We start from the raw sequence: 23,097 nt of genomic DNA on the forward strand, positions 1-23,097 counted from the left end.
AGGCAGATTCAAATGGAATGGTCTAGTAACCTTAGCTGTTGTGTAAATTTTCTTTGCTAGTAACAATGTTTTCATGTGTGCATATGACATAAAACTAGGAGAGATGGGGTAACATGTTGGCTGCATCAGAATGAATAAAAATCTCAACAAGCTAGAATACTGGCCTGACTAGAATAAAGGGATAAACAAAAATTCTTAAATTTGGTTTAAAAATAATCTTTATAAGATGGAGAAGGTATGACTGTGGTTTATCTAGTTTTTTTATTTTATTACAAATGTAATAATAATTTACAATTTCATATAACAGCCAAGAAATTTAATATATTATTGGAACAAAGGAGTGATGTCTGTTGTGATTTTTTCTGGTTATAATACATCTTGAAAATATCTCTAAATATATCTGTAAAGTCCCTTCCATTTCTGAGATTGTGTGATCCTGAAATAGGGATTGAAATGTAATGTCATGTTACCCGAAGACAAAAAATTATAGGATTTTGAAGACTTTTCATAGAGCAGACTATTGTGCTCATTCTAGAGAAATCAACAATTGTGATCTTACCTCCACAGGAGATTTTCAGAAGGACATTTGTGAGTAGCAATTAGGGTTTTAACATTTTATTTAAAGGCATTTCTTCTTTGACAAATGTTAACTTTGGGACACAAATTATATGTCTCTTTTTTGAAAAGTCTCATAATATACTATTTTTTTAAGTAGTCTTGATCATCAGTTGCTTGCCTTCCTTCTAATATGATAATAAAGTCTTCTTTTTATATCATGATACAGATAAGAACAGAGTGGAATGGATTTGTCTAGTCACTAGTTTATGATCAGTGCTTATTTCTGATGTTTCAGACTTTCTACTTGGTTGAGAAAAAAACATTCTATCAAAGTGACTTGAAATCATTTTTTCCTTAAAAAAACAAACAAACCATGTTATTGACTATGGGAGGTTTTAAGACAACTTACCTTATTCTAGGATGCTGGTGCTTACTCTTATTCTCTGTGTAAATCCTACTCATTCACTTCCCACCTTCTCTATAGTAGCCCTCCTTGAACATGTCTGTCAACAATCATTTCTTCAGTAGCTGAAATCCTATGACATTTATAATCCATAAAACACAATCAGACTTCCCCAAATCATAGAATCTCGAAATTTCAGGGTTGAAAGGAGTTTTAGTTTTCATCTAGTCCAATTCATAACTGAATAAGAATCCCTACCAAATTAAAACTAATAAATAGTTATTCATTCTCTGCTTAAACATGGCAAAAGAGGACTACACATTTCCTCCAGAGGAAGGCAGATGTGTCTACTTATTTTTCCTTTATTTTAATGCAGTTTTTTAAATTTTTATTTTTTAAATTTTTTTTGCAAGACAATGGGGTTAAGTGGCTTGCCCAAGGCCACACAGCTAGGTAATTATTAAGTGTCTAAGGCTGGATTTAAACTCAGGTATTCCTGACTCCAGAGCAGGTGCTCTATCCACTGTGCCACCTAGCACCCCGCTTTTTTTGGTAAGATTTTATCTATTTTGAGTTTTATAATTTTTCCTCTATTTTTGCTTCCCTACCCCTACCCCTTACAAAAGGCAGTCTGTTAGTCTTTATATTGTTTCCATGGTATACATTGAAAATGTGATGAGAGAGAAATCATATCCTTAATGAAGAAAAATAAAGAATAAGAGATAGCAAAATTGCATAATAAGATAATGGGTTTTTTTCTCCTAAATTGAAGGTAATAGTCTTTGGTCTTTCTTCAAACTTCACAATTCCTTCTCTGGATATAGATGATATTCTCCATAGCAGATAGCCCAAAATTGTCCCTGATTGTTGCACTGATGGAATGAGCAAGTCCATCAAGGTTGATCATCACCCCTGTGTTGCTGTTAGGGTATTCGATGTTTTTCTGGTTCTGCTCATCTTGCTCAGCATCAGTTTGTGCAAAATCTTCCATGCTTCCCTGAATTCCCATTTATGTTGGTTTCTAATAGAACATTAGTGTTCCATGACATACATGTACGTGTGTTGAGCCATTTCCCAATTGAAGGACATTCGCTTAATTTCTGATTCTTTGCCACCACAAACTATGAATATTTTTGTACAAGTGATGTTTTTCCTCTTTTTCATAATCTCTTCAGGATATAGACCCAATAGTGGTATTGCTGGGTCAAAGGGTATGTACATTTTTGTTGCCCTTTGGGCATAATTCCAAATTGCTCTCCAGAAAGGTTGGATGAGTTCACATCTCTATCAACAATGTATTAGTCTCCCCAATTTCCCACATCACTTCCAAAGTTTATCATTATCCTTTCTAGTCATATTGGCTTGTCTGAGAGATGTGAGGTGGTCCCTCAGAGTTGCTTTAATTTGCACTTCTCTAATAAGTAGTGATTTAGAGCAATTTTTCAAATGACTATGGATCACTTTTATTTCCTCATCTGTAAAGACACTTGTCTACTTGTAAAAGAGCCCTGATTCATATAGTTTCTACTTTGCAAAACAAAAACCAAAAATCAATGAGACTAAATATTCCTCTTTGCAGCTTTTACCCTTTGCCCTTGATCCTTCCCTCTGAGTTCAAATAAGACAAGATATGTTTACATTTTTACATGACTGACCTTCATAGACTCAAAGACAATTTTTAAGGGTTTTCCATGAAAAAGATTCCCAGTTCTTTCAACCAGCCCTCAGATATTATGTACTTGAACATCACATTCATCTCACTATTCTCCTGTGGATACTTTCCAATTTATTATTATGTTTTCTGTATATGTTATATACCACTTTGTTTTTGCTTTGTTTAGTCATATCCAATTTTTCATTCCCCATGGACCATAATATTCATGGGGGTTTCTTGGTAAAGATATTGAAGAGGTTTGTTTTTTCCTTCTCCAGTGGATTAAGGCAAACTAAAGTTTTAAAACAGTTAAGTGATTTACCCAGGATCATATAACTAAGTGTTTTAGGCAATACACACACACACACACATATATGTCATGCATGTATATCTCCCCAATCAATTATAGAGTAAAATATTATTTTATACTTCTTTTATATTTTTTAAAGGGCCTAGCATGCCATTCTACACAGTAAGATATTCAGTGGATATTTGTTGAATTTTATTTTGCAAAGAAACATTTAATCAAATCTTCACTAGAATGACAGCGATTATATATACATATCTTCTATATATTTGTACCATCCGTCTTAAGTGGTTTTTTGCTACTATCATTTCAGAACTGTAACCACAATTAAATGTAAAGAGAGACTCATTGGGAATTAAGTTTTGAAGCATAGCTTTAAATAATATTCCTTGCCACGCATCTCATGTGATTCAAATCTTAGTTTCGGTCATTGGTATATTGGTTCCAATGTATCATTTAGTCATGACCTCAGTTGTAGAAAGTTTTCAAAGCAACTATAGATTTCAGAGGTGATACATACAAACACACACACACATATGTATTTCAGGATATGTCTGTCCAGTTTCATTCCAGTCTCTGTTAGGACAGACTTCAATTAGTAGAAAGCTTAACCAAAATTCATAGGAATGGTAAGGTGGGAGTTGCCTTAGGGTGTTAGATAAAAAGATTAGAGTATATCATCAGGGAAAGAGGGTCCAAGTCAGCACTTATAATCATGAATTATGAAGATGATGATGATGATGATGATGGTGATGATGATGATGATGGTGATGGTGATGGTGATGATGATGATGATGACACATTCTGTATTTCATTCACCACAAAGTCTAGAGGGTGCTGGAGAAATTTTTTTCATTGTAATAGTGAGTTTTAATCAAGAAGTAAAAAACAATGAGTGCCTAAGATAAGTTTAAGTTAGGTCAAAGTCTGGTTAGAATAAATAAGCAAGTACCAAGGATGTTCCTTAAAGTAAGGAAAAGAAAGGAGGCCCATATAACTAGATGGAAGAATACATGGTGAAGAGGAAGACAAAGTAAGGCATAAGAAGACTAGAAAAGTAGAATGGAGGCTTGGATATGTAGGACTTAGGACACGCAAAAGAGGATTTTATATATGATCCTAGGGTTGCTATAGAATAGCTGGAATTTCCTGAAAGGGGAATAATATGCTCAGATCTACATTTTAAGATTTATTTGACAATTGAGTAAGAGGATGGATTGGAGTGGGGGAAGACTTGAAGCAGGAAGACCAACCAGCGGGCTATTATAATTCTTCAACTGCTAGGGGATGAGGATGGTGACAATAGGAAAGAAAGAATGTGCAAGAAATGCCCTACATTTTTGACTACTGCCTCCAGTAAAGGTATGGAGTGACAAAGTTGGCTTTGTAATGATAGTCCCTGGGAATAGAAGAGATATATTAGTTTCAGTGGGGTCTGTGCCCAGAGGTTGTCCTGATGTTTTATTATTTTACATAAATTTGGGATGATAATGCCACATTAGTTGTTGTACATCAATCCATTCAAATGTTAATCAATAAAATGCATAACTCTGCTAAGGATTTATAACATGTTCTTTTTTTTTAAATAAAATTCTAAAGAAATGTAATGCCTCTTTTAGATGACATCATTTATAGAGGTCAAGGCCAGCACAGATCTATGAATCAAATGGAATGAGAAGCTCTAATTATGAGACCAAATCTTTTTTTTCCACTTTGGAAGTTAATTCAAAGCAATTATAGAGATTTAGCCTTTTGATGAACCCATGAAATTCTCATTAATGTTGAGGAAATAACATACAATCTCATTGAGAGGAGAATATATATAACATCACATCTCAGAAGAAATATGCATGGTTTTTATAAGATGGACTGAAGCTTGCACAGGGAGAGAAGCAGCGATTTTTGATTAACAAATTGCCGGCATGGGGCACTTTGCTTCAATTTTCAGCAATTTAAATCCCAGCATTAATCAGCTTTTGTAGAATACCACCTGCTGTTCACAAAACAGCTAGGAAGGCATTAGCTGGAAATTGTAGCAATAGAATTTGATATGAGACCATGCTGGCCTGTGCCTATATTTTGTTTGAAGACAATTTTTATTATTATTATTATTATTATTATTATTTGGGAGTTGGACCACGCATACCGTGTCTTCATCAAATAACTTTTCTGAGAGTTTTCTTTGAGGACAATGAGCAGTGATGATGAGTTGTCATACCTCCTACAAAGCATATCTTAAATATGTGTTGTATGAACATATTAACCAAATCAGATTTATAGAATCAGAGAAAGAGTGATGAGCTTGTAATTATGTGGTGTTTTTTTCCCTCTTTGGAAAATTGGTCTGTCTCAGTGAACCAAGAAAGCCTGTATCTGAAATGATATCTATTGTTTTTATCATTTATTTTGTGTTCATTCCCTTAATCAATATTTCTTGAATGATATTCAAAGTAGTGTGTTAATTACTGGAGATATAAAGGTAAAAAGACAACAGATATCTCTGCCCTATGAGAGTCTGCAATGTTCACATTTCATACTGTTTGTTCCTAGACTTTTTTCTTCAGTGTATGATATGGAAAAATGTGATACAGTAAATTAATTTCTTGGTTCAAATACTGCCTCTGACTCTTATTAGCAATGGGAACCTGGCCATGAAGTTGTAAGAGGGTAGGTAACTAAGGCCATAGTACTGGAACTAGAAAGCAAAATCAGAATTTAGCACCTGGTTATCAGTAACTAGTTAAAATAGAAAGTTGCCAGATGATACTATCTCTTGGATCCCCCTACAGAATTCACATTCCAAGTGAGCTCTTCCCTGATATGTCCCTACCCTGTTCTACACCATCCTGGCTTCCCAGCAGCGGTCTTAGGGTGTTCTAGAATGGCTCCCTCTGGGACTGTGTTCCAAAGAAGAAGGATTCTTCCCAAGATCTTACCATATAGTTGAATTTGCCTTTAAAAATTAAAGTCATTAGTATTTCTTGCATCAAAGCACATTTTATAGTTTTTTATCCAGAGTGCTCTAATTTCTAGTTATTTCTCAGGGGGGAAAAAAAGTCCTTAATCTCTTGATGTCTCAGGTAGCTCCAAAGGATTTTCTTGATAACTCATAGAAAGTTTTGATGAGTTTTGATGGAGGGCATTCCAATTCTGGGAGTTCTTTATATGATAAAAATCACATATCCTTCATAGATTTAGAGTTGGAAGAGGTGTGAGAGATCAACTGACTCAATTTTCTGTTTTTTACAAGAGAAGCTAGACTTTAAAAGAACTAAGATTTGAACCCATAAACTCACATCTCACTTTGACTGAGCAGCCGATAGATAAAATTACGCACATCAAATAGTGATGGTGACTGTTGATATAACCAAGAAGCTCTTGTTCATCTTGTCTTTACATATATTCAGCAAATTGTTTGTGTTTTGCAATTTGCAACTTTAATTTGTTGGAGATTGCCATATTCAGTATTTCCTGAGCCTATAACATCAATGGATAACATTAATAAGAATAATAAAAGGTTCAATTTTTGTTTTAATGAGATATTTGGGGTTGTTGTTCATTCATTTCAGTCATGTACAACTTTTTGTGACCCTATTTGGGATTTTCTTGGCAAAGAACCTGGAGTGGTTTGCCAGTTCCTTCTCTCACTCATTTTACAGGTAAGAAAACTGAGACAAACAGGGTTAAGTGACTTGGTCAGGGTCATACAGTTAGTAAGTATCTGAGGCTGGAAAAAAATTCAAGAAAAATGTCTTCCTGACTTCAGGTCAATCACTCTATTCACTGTGCCACCTAACTTTACCAGTAAAAGTACTGAGATTTCTTGAAAATGATCTAGTCCTTCCTTTTCTTTCTCTTCCATTCTGGATCCAGTTCATTGTTTTTTTTAAGAATCAATAAAAATTTATTAAATACCTCTTTTGCTCCATGCACTTTACTAAACACTAGGGATTTATATAAAAATATAAAGATAGTCTCTGCCATCAAAGAGTCAGAGTCTAACGGGAGAAAACAACACAGTGAAGGAAGCTGAAAAATGGGAGATGGGATAGGGGGGTACCAGTTCATTTTTTAAAGTATTGTTTGTACAAAGCAGTTGTGCCGATGTGCAGCTTCTGTAGACTGGCTATCCAACTGCATGGCATTTTCTGGATAATAGACCTTCAAATTAATTTTCAGAATTCAGAGGCTGAACTCTTTGGAATGAGGATTGGTCCCATTTAGAAGACTTCATGTTCATGCAATCAGAACCATGTTATCTGCAGAGAAGGATAACCTTACCACATATAGGACAAACTCAAAACTCTGCTTTATATTTTCCATGACATGGAAAACATTTGGTTTTCACAAATTTCCATGTTTTGTTTTTTCTTGATTTTCATAATTAAAAAGGGTATTGAACAATGTGATCTGTATTCTTTTGGACAGGTAGATGGTGCAAAGGATGAAGCATGGGACTTGTATTCAGGATGATCTGAGTTAAAATACTGTTCTACATATTTATTAGCTGGGTGACCCTGGATAAGTCATTTAATTTCCCTATGCCTTAGTTTGCTCATCTGTAAAGTGGGGATGATAATAAGTTTATTATGAAGATTAAGTGAATTAACATATGGAAAACACTTTGTAAGTCTTAAAATGCTATATGTTTTATTTATTGTTATTATTCTATCTAGCAAAGAATCTTAATATGTTACCATATACATGGAAAGACAACTTTTAAGTCAAGACTGAATGCCTTTTGTGTGTGGGGGGGTCCAGTTAATGGATAATTTTTAAAAATATCTTTGTTTTCCCATTTTATTTTTCACTTTTTTGGCCATGTTTTGAGTTTTACATTTTTCTCCTTCCCTCCTCTCCTCTCTCTCCCCCTGACAAAACAACTCATATTAATCTTGTTGGGAAAGAAGAATCAAATCCAAATGGAAAGAATTAAAAAATCATTAGAGAGGAAAAAAAACATAATGCATAAGACTGCTTTTAAAAATTGAAGTTGGTAAGCTTTGGTCCTGTGGAATGCCTTTTTAAAAAAAATGTCATTTCAACAAAAAAACATTTACAAGTGCCTACTGTACACAATATTCTGATGCAGGTGTTGAAAATTTTAAAGAGAAAAACAAAACAATCTTTGTACTCTGGAATCTTATATATTCTTTTAGGATTGGAGGTATATCATTTAGTAAATTATAGCATGGTCTAAATTGAGGAGAAGAAATAAAGGGATCAGAGAAGGCTTCACAGAGATGTTGAACCTGAAATGGAACTTGAAAGTGTTCAAGATTTCTAAGGGATTGAGACAAGGAGGGAGTGGATTCTAGGTGTGATGAATGTCTGCTGTGAACTCACAGAATGTAGTATAGAACCTGGGCAATGACTGGACCTTTTTAACTGGTATATAAAATTCATGAGGGCATGGGTATTTTTAAAAATCTGAAAAGGTAGAGGGCAAACATATTTAAAAGGTCTTAAATATCAGTATAAGAAGTGAGCATTTTTGTAGGGAAAAATGATTTAAAAAATGAAATTATATTCTCTGTTCTTTTCAGCCAGCTCTTGGTGGTAAAGATGGTTTACTGATGACTCCAGGAGAGTCATTTAACCTTGTGAAAAGCTACCTGTTCATTTCTCCTATTTTCATCAAGCATGCTGTGTATAGATTGTTCTTGAGGCAGCTCAAGAATATTCAAGAGGCAGCTAGGTGATGATAATATGTCTTCTTGTCTTAGGCTTTGCTTGATATTTATCATATAAAAAGTCATTGAACAAAATGGATCTCTGTTGTCTTGGGTTGCTAGGTGGCACAGTGGGTATGGAAAGTGAAGTCAGGAAGTCTTGAATTCAAGTCCAAACCCAGGCACTTTTTGTCTGTGTGACCCTGGGCAAATCACTTAAAAACTGCTATCTGCCTTGGTTTCCCCAATTGTCAAATGGAGATAATAATAGCCTCTATCTCTCATGATTATTGTGAGGATCAAATGAGAGAATATTTATAAGCTCCTATCACAGTGCCTTTTACATAATAGAAGTTTAATAAATGCTTATTCCCTTCACCTCTTTGAATGAATGAATGAAAAATCATTTGTTAAGTGCTCAATGTATGTGTGGTAATGTTCTAAGCTCTAGAGTTACAAATACTATCAAGCAAAAGTAATGTAGAGATGGGAAAATAAAAGATTTGGGTGGGCAGTTACTGATGTTTACTTGATTATCTTTTTTTCAGAGGTGATAACTTCTGTGATTTTTTTTTTCCTCCCAAACATGATAGTTTCTTCTTCTTTAGGTACTTTGAGAGTTGATACCCCATTATTTTCAAAAAGGGACTATGCTAAATCCAGGGGTATGGTTCTGTTTTCACTGATAGAGAAAGAATTGTTACAATATCCTGATATGTATTTTCTAAGGGTAGTCCATTATGATTGGACTTAATTTGCTGTTAGGGAAGTCATAAAAGTAATGAGATCTTAGGCAAGCTTAAGAGAGTTCTAGTGAATTGAGAAGTACTACTCCCTCTTTTTGCCTTAGACAATATCTGGAATATTTTGTTTCTCTTCATTTTAGTTACATGTTGATAGACTGAGAGCAAGTGTGATGGTGAATAGAGCATAGGGCTTGGGAAGGTCCCTTCCAGGATCTCCTTAATTCTTCTATCTTGAGCCATGGATTAAATCTCTCTTATCTGATATTTAATAACTATGGAACCCAGGTTAAGGCATTTAACTTCCATGGTCCTTCACAAACATCCTGTGACTCAGCTACTAAGAGATGGATGGAGCACAATCTACATTGGGATATTATATATTCCTATTCCCTGCACTGTGAAATCATAGTTTGTTCTGAAAAAAAAACAAGAATGACCAAAGAAAAATGACCAGAATGGGCAATTATCCAAAGAACTGGTAATGAACCAGTCAGTATCATCTTGGAGGGAAGTCTCTAGTGAAGAACTCTAGGAATGTTCTTAGCCCTGTATTTTAACTAATAAGTATTTAATAAATACTAATTTAATGTTTCATTATGATTATTATTTAATAAATACTTATAATTATGTAATAAAAATGCTGTCTTTTTTTACTAATACCTTCAATGAAGTTATCAAGTGTATCAAGTTTACAGATGACAAAGCTGTAAAGGATAGCCAGCACATTAGATGATAGGATCCAATTTGTTTTGGGTAAATTAGAAGGATGCATTTAAAACGATGAAAATCAATGAAGATAAATTTATAGTCTCTGGACTCAGAGAATCAATCATATAATGGCAGGAAGGGGGAAGTGTGGCAAAATAGAAATTTTAGGACAGTTTATGGGTTGGACAAGTTGAACTCAGAGATCCTTTCCATTCATGAGTCTTTTTGATATGTTTTTTTTTTAACCATTTCATGATAAGTTTGGGCTTTTAAACATTTTATGGTGAATGTTGGTATGAAATTCCTACCTATTTAGAGGCCATATTAACTCCATATATGGAGTTAAAATCTATCGAGGTAAAAAGTCTACCAAGAGTACTATTCTGAAGAATAATCTAGCAAATGGATAGTCATTTACTAAGAATATCACTGTAACTTTTCAGGATGTTTTAGAAATATTATCCATTGGAAAGAGAGAAAAGGTCAGCCATAGATGGTCATTTGTTTTGTCCAGTGACATTGAGTGTTCTTATTAGCTGATGGCATTGCTGTTTTAATAGATTCATACTATATCTGGCCTATTGAAAGAACAACATTGGTCACCTATTGGGTTTAGTACCTTGGAACATTTTGATGAGTGATTTGTTTTTAATGCAGAGGATGTTTTAAATGTTTCATGTTGTATCTTTTTATTATTGTCACAGAGGAATGAAGATTGGAATCTATATTCATTGCTTATGCTTGTCTTTGTTGACTTGCTCTGAACAATAATTGCACATACTCTTTTTTTGGCTTTGCTTATCTGTTTCTCTGAAGTGGAATTTGGGAGAAAAAGAAATTAGGAGAAAAAAAATTTTTCTAAGTGAGAAATTGATCATATTTTATACTTTTAAATAGAATTTATAAAATTTAATATAGTTCATATAAGCATAAACTTTTATTTACATAAATTATATGTTCATAAAATGGATAAGATAAATATGCATAAATATATAAACAAATAAGCATAAATTTAAATATATTTATACTTTTAAATAATATAGGTATCACTTTACTAATAAATATTTGGTAAGTATTGATTTAATATTTATTATATTTATAATTAATATTTAATAAACCACAAATTCATCAGTTTCAGGTTGAAAAAAGAGATTGGATGGTTTCCTTACCAAGTCTCTCCTATGGGAAAACTTTGATGCCAAGATATCTCTGTCTAGAGTTAAGGTGCTTCCCCCCTTCTGTCTACTTGACACTGTTGGAATTGCCATGCTCACCTGTAGTTCACAAGAAATTTCAACCTCTCCAATTAAGCAACTGTCAGTGCTGTCCAAGAAAAGCTGAAAGTCTCTTGGGAATAGAAAGAAGAAATTCAAGATTTTGCACCTGTCTGGGGAAATGCTGTAATTGGGCTGGAACTCTCATTTTGAAACTGTCACACAAATTGTTTATTCAGGTTTTTTTGGCATTAAAAATTTAACTTCACAATATAAGTGAGTTTTGTTAGGTATTTGGCTTATAGAAATTAATTTCAGCTTGGAGACATTTGACCCCTCTGAAAAGATTAGGGCCTTTTACTCATCTTAGTGAGACCAGAGGCAGAACTGGCTGAGTATAGAACTGAAAACTATGGCATGAATAATAAATGCTGCATAGTAGACTGGATTTTTGTATATAATGTATCATCCTTCCGATTGCCCCTGCTGGGTGACATTTTGCTTCTGGGGACCTTAGTTTCTCAATCTCACTTTAATGTTTTTCTACAACTACCTAACTTGCCAAGATGATGAAGTTTAAAAAATTTATCTGTCCCAAGGTGTGTGACAATGTCAAATAGAGGGGCCATCTCCTGGGGTATCTTTGAATGTAATTGCTTCAGGCAGATGTTTGTGTTCTCATAGCCCTGTGATATGGGGAATAACAGAAAGCAGTATGTTAAAGATAATACTATTGCAAAATTTTGAGTCATGAATGGAACCATTTTTCCTAGCCAAATATCAAAAGGATGTTCTTTGTCTTGAGTTGCTTTTAAGAAAAAAAAATCTATGTGGGATGGGGTAGGAGGGACTCATAATTGATATCCACATTATTTTTTAAAATTTAAACTTTAAAAAAGTTTAAATTTCATCCATTCTTTTTGCATCAAATTTAATTCTAATTATATTCTTCCTCTATCCATTGAGTCTTTCCTTGCAACAAAGATTAAAGAAACAAGAAAGACAGTAATATAGTAAGTAGGCAGAATCTTAGATTTTTTTTGAGTCTGAAGACATGAGTTCAAACCTTGCCATAGGCAGTATTTAGTTGTGTGGTCCTGGAAAAATTACATAACTTATTTGAGTAGTTTCCTTTTATTAATGAAGTTTCCAAGGGCATAATGATGTTTAGTGGTTCATGGAGGCTTAAGAAGTCATGTTGTCTCACATCCCAGCCACTTTCCATAAAGATATTCTTATTACCTGATAGACCTGCACTCAAGATGGGCCCAGATGATGCCTTAGCTGCCTGTAATGTCTTCCTTTCCTATTTAAATTAAATGGTGCAATGGGGCGGTTAAGTGGTGCAGTGGATAAAGCACTGGCCCTGGAGTCAGGAGTACCTGGGTTCAAATCCGATTTCAGACACAATAATTACCTAGCTGTGTGGCCTTGGGCAAGCCACTTAACCATATTTCCCTTACAAAAAAAACCATAAAAAAATAAAATAAATTAAATGGTGCATAGATTTCCCTCTTCCCATCTTGTCAACAAAACCCTAATACAACTGAAGAAACTCACAGAGATAAAGGCAAAACTTTAGTAGGCAATTAAAAGGAAATTATTAACAATCCAAAATAATATAGAAAGTTTGCTATGGCCATACTAACATAGGCAGAATTTTTCTTTCCTTTTAATTCTTTTTGACTCTGACTACTGGCACTGGAAAATTGCTTTTCTTTCATCTCTCTTCATTATTTTCCATGAGGGAAGTGGATTAGATTCTCTTTGAGACCATTTCAGCTCTGAGATTCTGAAAGTCTAGGTTAGTAATATAAGAAATCAGAATCAGGAGTAGGGGACAGTCTCTTCCTAAAGTGAAAGAAGGGGGGTGGGTGGAGAGAAGGCAGGAGCCATTCAAATCTCCTTGTGACATTTGGGACACTTTAACAGATACAGCAAACAGGAGTGTGTTTGTGTGTGTGTGTGTGTGTGTGTGTGTGTGTGTGTGTGTGTGTGTGTTTACCTGGTAGCTCATGATTCAGGTTGGGATCAAATCAATGATTTTTCTAGGGTTCTTTCAATTCTGAAAAGGACTGTGAGAATCAAGTGGTACCAAAAGAACACCACAGTTCAAGTACACAAGCTAGACCAAAGAAAGGAGCATGCCTTGGACTCTAAATACTTACACCTGGTGGTGATGTCCTTGTCTGATTTACAGATTTACATTATATTTCCCAGCCCTGCTCTAATAAGCATTCCTTAAAAACGGGTTCCTTAAGAACCTACCTAGAGATCAATATGAAGAGGGGGGTTTTTATGGGAGATTTGTCATTCCCTTTGGACTAGCTGGGGACCCAGGAGTCTTGCCAGACAGATATTAGCAAGAAGAAAAGTGATTATCCACTCCCTTCCTAATCACAGATATATCCAGAAAATATTTTTAAAAATACATGAGAACATCAGCACTATCAGAAGCATAGACTCTTCTTCACATTAATTCATATAATATGTGTAACCTGATATTCATGGGCATAGATGCCTTTAAATCAACTCAGCTTTATTTGTCCCTGAGATAATTTGCAGGTATTACATTCTTATGTGCTCCATTAATATGGAATAGAATATGAGACTGAGAAGCATAAAACTCTAATATTGGATAGATATAATTTACTATAGAAAACTTCAATGCTACTTTTACCACAAAGTTCCATTACCTTTAGATGTCATCTTTTTTAGTTCAATGAAATTAAGGTGGGTTAAACTGTGTTTGGTATATTTTATTCATCTATTGTTATATTGTGATATCCTCTCATTTCATCCAAATCTATTCATTTGTTCCTGAAACTGTCATGGAAATAGTGATCCCCCCCCCCCAAATGAAAATGATATTTAGGTAATTGTTAACTACATGCTCTGTGTGCATGTCTGTTGGACCTTTATGTATCACTGACTCCTTTTTTTCCCTTGCAGCCTCAATAAATTAGAAGTATTTGGCTGCCATGCTCTCACAGCCAGGTGTCTGGGCTGCTTGGCACTGTCCTGCCCCCATCTACAGACCTTGAACATCGGCAGGGTCCCCAAGATCACTGATGCATGCTTTACCAAGATACTAGGAAACTTGAAAAAAGTAACTACTCTTAATGTTACAGGTCTTGAAATGGTAAGGATTCTTTGACATGAATTTAAGATTTCTCGCAATGTCTTCCTTTTATCTTGACTTTTCTACTCAGTATCCTAAAATATGTTATTATAACATAAAAAACTCTCAGATATCTCTCATGAATATAGAAATGCATGAGTCATAATTTTAATGGGGTTAATCTTATGCTAAATTGAAATATGATGGATATTTGTATTGTAATTTTATATATAAACTCTTGTATCCATGCAATCCAAGATGTTGAAAATTGCATACAAATTAGGAGAAAATAAAATGTATTACTTTATTATCCTTTATGACTGTCCTATAAGGTAACTAGATTTCTAGATTCAGCAGACAAGATACTTAGAAGCTGAAAGTGGAAATGAATTCTTCAAAGAAATATAGCAAGTTAGTTGGGGGAGGGTAGGGTATAGAAACCAATCAACAATTAGACTTTCTGCTTCACTTATAATAATTTTTATGAATAAATTCAGATAAGGCAATCTCTGGAGCTATTTAGTTCAGTAGAAATTTAGTATAGTAGAAATTAACCTTATGTATGTACAAATAGCTCTTGTCTACTAAATAGATAATTAATAAATATATTGATAAAATTATGACAAGTTGATTTTTATCAGTCATCAAACAAAGATCTTTTCTACCACTACTACCTCTACCACCTTTTCTTCCACTACAACAGAAGAACCAGAAAGAGGCCACATAAGATGAAGGGCCATTTTGCATGTTTATCACTTTACAGTGGTAAAAGAATTTATTACATAGGAGCCAATCTGCTGGGAATAAACATATCTACACTTGACTTTGCTGGTCTTTGGAATACAAAACCTGAGACTCTATTGGAAGCCTTTCTGGATAGATAGAACATGATAGAGTCTATTGGCATGATCTTTGAGAGGGTAGTATTAGCTTATACCAAGCTGTGACATTGGGATAGGACTCTTTGAGGAAGATCTTGATAAACTCACTTGCTTACTCCATGGAGATTAGCCATAGCAACACACATAGTAAAACCAAATAAATTGTAGAGTGTATGTTGCCTAACCAGTCACAACTCTAGGAGGCTGATGATGCATTGTGTTTCCCACTATTTGGTACAAGATGATCTAGAAATGCAAAATGACAAATATAGCTTTAGATATAACCGCTGATGACTGTTTCATGTACTGATAATCATTTGTTATAATTAAGGGGCTTTTTGGGGGGGATTGAGTTGGTAGAACTGGAGGGTATTGATACTTATGCAAAAAAAGAGGAAGAAAGAAAAAGATCATAAATAAATCATCACAAAATAAACAGGAGAAAATGAAGATTCGAAAACAAGTAGAGAGCACTGTTGGAGCTACCATGTATAATTGATATATAGATATATATAAAGGTATATCTATATATACATATATATATATTCATGTACAAATAAATGAAATGAACATTCACTGACTTCTTTTTTATTCCTTCTGAAGGAAGATGTTTATGTTTGTTGATATTTGACAATTTATAATAGGAAAAATTAAAAAAACATACATTCTTAGATTATACCAACAACCAGTATATGTATTGCATTTTATGAATCTTCAGGACAACATAGTGAAATACGTGCTATTATTCCCATTTTACATATAAGAAATCTAAGGAAGTTTAAGTGACTTAGTAGGAGTCACAGAGCTAGTAAATGTCTGAAGCAGAATATTTACCCAATTGTCCCTGTCTCAGAATTCAGCACTCTATCTATTGGCCACCTGGCTGCCTCATACCCACTGAGTAAGTCCATATGTCTTTATTTAGGTTTTTGCAAGGCAATGGGGTTAAGTGGCTTGCCTAAGACCACCCAGCTAGGTAATTATTAAGTGTCTGAGGCTGAATTTGAACTCAGGTACTCCTGACTCCAGGACTGGTGCTCTATCCACTGCTCCACCTAGCTGCCCCTAACTTTATGTCTTAACCAAAATAGGTAGACAATGAAATGGACCTTGATTTGAAAAGGAGGAAGAGAATTGGCTCAAACTGCACTTGGGAAATTGTGTAGTGTTTTCAATGATCCCTAAAACTGCTGTTAGCTTTTGTTATTGTAAATAGAAAAATGATCTATTGCTCATCTTTCTTAAACGCTATTATTCTTCCAAGGATGTTCTAAGGTTACAAATTATGGAGCCCTATAGTCTCAGAAGAATACAAATTGTAGGTCATCCAGCTGGTTGTGGAAAGATATCCCAGTGGCTACTCATACAGATACACACATCATCAATGATGACCTACATTTAAATTAGAGTGATTGTGGTAGAGCAGAAAGGTTTGGATTTGGAGACAGAGAGGGTTTAAATCCTGGCTCCACTTCTGGGACCTTCTGGTTCACAAAAGGGAAAGGTGCTTTATTAAGTATCTAAATACTTTTACACATATTATCCCATTTGATCCTCCCAACAACCCTGATAGTAAGGTATAATAATTATGCTTATTTTATAGTTGAGGAAACTGAGACTGACAGAGGTTAAGTGACTTAACCATGATCACATAATTTGTAAGTATCTGAGGATGAATTTGAACTCAGGATTTCTCGAGTCCAGGCCCATCATGTTATCCACTATACTACCAGTTAATTGTCTCTGGGAAAATTTACCTCAACTGTTAGATTTGGGGACTATATTGGATGATTATATATATATATATATATATATATATATATATATACATATATATATTATGAATTTAACAATAAATTTAACAATTTAACAATTCCTTCAGAAGGAATAAAAAAAGAGGTCAGTGAATATTCATTTCATTTATTTGTGCATGAATATGCATATGTATATACAGTTATGTCTTGCTATATATCTATAGATCATTATTTTATGATACTAATTGGTATGAAAGATTATCCAGGAAAAGCTTAACTGGAAAAGGAATCGGGCCATTCATGAACAGAATATGAATGGTGGTGGAGGGGCCTTTTTTTTCCTCTCTTCTCTTCTTCTCCCTCATGGCCCCCAGCTTCCTGTTGGCCATCATGCCTTAAAGGTCCATAATGTGTGGTGACAAAAACCTGTTTTAAGATAGACAGTTTGTTGTAGTGGCATGAATAAAATACCAAATAAATTAAATTAGGATCTTCCATACTTTGTTTAGATTTTCTGTAAAGGATTTATGAAGGACTTGGATAAGAATCAAATAGTATCAGAAGGCAAGGATGGGTTATTATTTATTGCAGTGAAGGGAACTAGTGAAGTGTAAAACAAGGGATGTTGAAAAAATTCAGTGACCCTTCATGACTTTAAAGGACCAATGATGAAAACATGCTATTCATTGCAGAGAAGTGAAGGATTTGGAATATAGAAAGAGACATATATATGTATATATACATATATGTATATATATGTTTTGGTTAATCATGCATGTTTCTTTTAAGAAAATTGTAAGATTGTAAGAGAATTCTTCTGTGGGTATGCAGAGTAGTGAGGCCTAGAGTAGTGGTGGAAGGGAGAGAAAATCAATTTCTATTAATTTTTTAAAAACATAAAGAGATGAAATGTTACATACATTTTTCAGAGGAGGTCACGATAATTATTTTCAATTAACTCTTTTATTTTGTTATAAGACATTTCTCACAAAATGGGAGTGATTTACGAATACATGTAATGTAAAAGCAAAACACATAAATATAACTGAAAGTGATCATTCCCCCCACACCCATTTTGGAAAGGATCAAAAGATCTTAGTAATTATTTAATGTGGCCTCTTTATCTTTGGACTAAAGTCCAGATTATTTCATTTTTTTGTGGAGAATTCATTTCTAAATATACGAGAGTAATGTGAAATATGATTTAGTATGAATGATAAAATGATACTATGTCACATTTAAGGTGAGCAAAAATTCAACTATTCTATGTCTTGATTGAGGTTTTTGACATGCTATCACATTGTAAGTCTACAATTTCCTATCATAAGAGAACGTGATGTGCTGCTTTGTACCATATTATGAATAGCTGTGTTATTTAAAAAAAGAACCTTTAAAAGGGAGACAAAAGGAAGAATGTTTCAGATGGGTACAGTGCCAATATGGGGGAAAATAGTTTTGTTTTTACATCGAATATAATTGAATGGCATGAATGAGGTCATAGTAACACTAAATGGGACAATATGTTGGAGTGCTTGAATTTACATTACAGGATATTATAAAACACAAAATGAAAGTGAAAAAAAGTGTGGTTTGCAAACAACTACAAGGAATAGAATTATTCCAGTGGTAGAAATGGAACATCTTTTATCTGTAGAGATTGAAGATTGCAATAAAAAAACCACACATTTCTCTTACAGACACATACAGATAAAGGCTTTAGGTTTCTTTAAGATAGGGAAAGAAAATGGAAATGAAAAGAATAGTGAAAAAAACTTTTGCTATCGTATTGGTTAGTTTGATTGCTTTGAAAATTGAGTTATGTTAATATGCTAAAATTATCAGAGAAGTGGCCAGGGCAGATGAAGATACAGCAGCTAAATTGTTTTCATATTTTGAAAATAATAATCAAATAAAGTGGGCACACTAGTCAAAAAATGTTTATGTGGACAAAGACTTATTTTGGAAAAGGGGAAAAATCTCAGTGTTGATTTAATTGAGAGACAATACAGAAAAGATCTTAAATAAAAAAACAATGTTTATTTGCTGGTTTCAAAAGTTCTGAGAGGCCACAACTTTTCTAGTTATTTGGTGGTCAAATAAGAAAACATGGGTGACTAAAGCAGTTTTTGAATTCGTTTTAACCTAGCTTTGGAGCAATATGCAGAGAGCAATATCACATTTAAATCATTACTAATTTTAGATAATGTTTTAGGTCATTCAGCTACACTTGGTTCATTGTGTGAGAAGGTGAACATGCAAATTTACTGAGATGTTCATAAAGAGAATGTAAAAAGATTTAAAAGAAAGACAATTCAATCCACATCTGACAATATTTCAAAGAACAATAATGAATTTTCATTATATTGTCAGTGTAAGCTTATCTTTAGTTATAATATTTGATTTATTTTTAGGTTTGTTTTCTCTACTTAATTACTTTGTACTAAATTTGAATCAGAAAGGCATTTTTCTTATCCTTTGTTATTCATTAAAAACAGATCAAAAAGCTTATTTTTAAAGCATATTTTCATTGGCATGGAGTCAATGACTATATCTTATATATAATTATAACTTAAAATAGTACAAATTCAAATAATGCAGCCACTTCATGACATTTCTTATTCACACTAATTGGAACCTAGTTGTGCTTATATTTGTACTGAAAAGGAGCAAAGGACCTTAGAGATCATTTCATTTTACAGATGAAGAATACAAAGTCCAGGGAAGTTGCGAGTCGTCTCCTTGAGCAAAGAAATTCATGAATTCTTTGCATATATACATATACATATATATATATATACATGCATATACATATATATCTCTATCTATCATCTATCTATCTATCTATCTATCTATCTATCTATCTATCTATCTATCTATCTATCTATCTATCTATCCTTCTATCTATCTACCCTTCTATCTATCTATCCTTCCAGAACCTATCATAGGACTTTTAAAAACTCACTTCTTCTGATTCCTAAGCTAATCCTCTTGATTGATCATGACATTGCTATTTTGTATCTTGATGTAAAATTTGCTATGTTAAATTCTTCTGACTATCCATTCTCATGATAAAATGCTCATAACTTTTGTTACATTGATTGTAATGTTTTCATTCTGTGGGCAGACAGAGACCTTTGTAGAAGCAAGTAAAAGGGTTCTCTGACGTATACAGTTGAATTAATATTTTTAATAAGCTCAGTTTTCTGTTTTACTTACACCCCCTTGGGCACTGAGGTTCTCTTGTTCTATCCACAGTGCAGAGTGAAGTAATGAAAAAAGAAAAATACTTTTGACTTTCTTTAATCAAAATGTAGCTTCCCTGAGAGGAATTCTCCATTAAAATCTCACAGTCTGCCCTCAGCTCACTTGATGCTGTAATTAGATATGTTTGGGGAAATCTTTCACAGATTCAAACTTCTGAAAATAAATCTGCCTTAACCCTTAATCTCTTTTTAGTCAAAACAACAAATAGCCCAGCCACAATGATTTTATTTCTCTGTAATTCTGGGTCTTTGCATGTAGTTCAAGTGAATTTGGAAAAATGGTGTTGCCTATCTTTTGTGAGAATATGTCCTTTATAATGGTGAAGTAAATAGGGTGCTACAAGTGGGCAATCATAACTACTGGAATACCCCACTGAGACATGCTCAATCAACCATTCTAATCAGAGGATAGAGTCTATTTCCAGCATGTGTGAAGGGACATACTCCTTCCCATCATACAATTTTGCTACTATGCCTAGATATCTTCTGAGTGCTTTCATTTGGCCATGGAGACTTGGAATTTGTAGAATGGGGTGATTAAAAAAAAATCTTTTAATTGGCTGCTGAGTCATTAGGCTTTGAGTCTGTTAAAGATGGGTGGGGGGGATGAGGAGATGGTGATTCCCTTTTCGTAGACGTCTTCTTTCTACTGGCTTCAAAGTAGAAGGAAAATTCTCTGAGTTGTTTGAGCATTGTTAGAGGCTAGTTTTATAAATATCATTGCCATCTAATTCATATTTCCCACCTTTTAGATAGACAAAATGGGGGATTTCTCAAGAATACTTAATTTTGCATTTTTTATTTTTGTGATTCTGAGGTAGGAAAAGTATTTTGTGCATTAAAATTGGTGTTTCCTCCATATTGGAAAGTAAGCCCATTGAAATTAGCTTGGTTGTAACTGATAAACTAAAAACCTCTGTGAACTGTTGAAATGGGAGAAACCCCAGGTCTAAAAAGGAGAAACTGGAATGAATCAGAATCCAATCTCAGTTTACAGAGATTATAAATGCATTTATTGCCTGAGAAGGAACTTGCAAGCTGTGTGAACAATGAGATAGGGTCCACTGTTTTTTTTTTTTTTTTTGCAGAGGAGCTGTAAGAATAAGCTATATTTATACATTTTAAACAAAGAAAGGCAGGGAATTGGGGGGGGGTGGGGAAATGTGGGAATTGGGCAGATCCTAGAAAGGAATGAGTCACAGAGTTCCATTCCCAAGGGAAGAGAGAGATTCAAAGAATGGGAATAAGAAATTCCAGGTATCATCTATGTGACCCTTTGATACCCAAATCAGAAGGCACTTTTGGTGATAACTAGTCCACAATTCAAGGCTTAAGTACAGATAATAAGATAAAGGGATGTCTTCAAAAGCCATAAAACTGTATGTATCTGAGAGCCCTGTAACCAATATTTAGGAAAGTCTCTGAAGATAAGGATTTTCTTAAAGGTCCAGATGGCTCAAGGTCTGTTTCATGTTTGCTGATTTTCTGCATGTTCAGTTGGCTGTACCTTTACCTTGGTTTCCAAAAAGGATTGTTGGTATGTCTAGTAGCCCTAGGCATTGGAAGTCTTCCTGATTAGTTAGTTGTGCTATTCCATTATCTGGTCCTCCTATGAAAAAAACTAAGCCCTACCATATTTAATTGATTAGTTCCCATAATATACCATTAGTTATTTGTTGTTCAATCTTGTTAGTCTCTTCACAACATATTCAACCACAGCATGCAAGACCCTTCTATGCTTTGATGAATCCCAAAGTCTGTCCAAGCTCATGCTCATTGCTTCCATAACCCTATGTATCCATTTTATCTTCTGGCCTTTTTTCCTTTTGCCTTCAATCTTTCTCAACATCAGAATCTTTTCCAGTTATGATGTGGTATATGTGACATATATTCCATTAGATGATTCTCCTCATTGATTTCTATGATCTAATGAAAACTACTGAATATAACTTTAAAGGACTTTGCATGATCATCCTAACAAGCCAATTAAAATTACATTGTTCAAGTGTTAAAGTCTTTGAGGTAAGAAGGTATAGTGGATATATGACTGATCTTAGCATCAGGAAGACCTTTGTGCAAATCTTGCTTCTGATACCTGTTATCTTTTTAATGTGGACAAGTTCTTCAACTTCTCAGTTCCCAAGGCAATTTCTAAGAAAAGAAATTGCAGAATTGCTCCAATTGAGGAGAGCCTGCACTGGAAGATAAGCATTGTTCTGATGAAATTATAGCTTAGACCCCAAACATTACTCCCTTCCACACAAAAATAACTCTTTGCAATAATTTTTCTTGGGGTTTCATCTCTAGAAAATAATATCAGTTTATTAATATAAAGGTTATAGAAAGATTACATAGTATAATGTCTTTTTATCATCTTCCTAAAAACAGAGAAAACTTCAAATTAGTATGGAATGAAAAAAACAAGCAAACAGATTTAGCAGGACTAAATAGTCCCACAGCTCAGTAGTGACAAAGCTGGACCTAGATTCGAGTTACCCTTATCCAGTTGTCTTTATCCTCATACTGGCTTATTTAAAAAAATTTTTTCTATGATGACACTGTGGTATAAAAGAAATAGTATGAATATAGCAATAAATTGTTCCTAAAGTGATAGCATAAGGAAAACAATACAGAGTTGATTACTGTATTCCTTTTAGGTATTTGCAGAACTCAGGTGGTTAAAGTAGTGAAATCAGTTCTAATGGCAACTACATGTTTAAATTTCACTTTCTTCAGTAGGTCAAATTTGTGCTAGACAAACCTTGATTTTTTGGGTACTTTATCCTTTAAAAAATGCAAGTTGCTCGAGGACTGTT

General features: G+C 33.9%; 1 protein-coding gene across 1 annotated transcript in view; it reads left to right on the forward strand.

Annotated features, from left to right (window-relative positions):
- Window positions 1–23,097, forward strand: part of LOC141495400 (F-box and leucine-rich repeat protein 13-like) — a 149,749-nt gene that overhangs the window by 93,707 nt on the left and 32,945 nt on the right. The window contains exon 6 of the mRNA XM_074196673.1: window positions 14,215–14,404. Coding sequence (XP_074052774.1) covers window positions 14,215–14,404 — 190 coding nt within the window. The remainder of the gene's footprint in view (window positions 1–14,214; window positions 14,405–23,097) is intronic.

The sequence above is a fragment of the Macrotis lagotis genome, chromosome 8 (genome assembly GCF_037893015.1).
Source record: "Macrotis lagotis isolate mMagLag1 chromosome 8, bilby.v1.9.chrom.fasta, whole genome shotgun sequence".
In the NCBI taxonomy this organism is placed as follows: domain Eukaryota; kingdom Metazoa; phylum Chordata; class Mammalia; order Peramelemorphia; family Peramelidae; genus Macrotis; species Macrotis lagotis.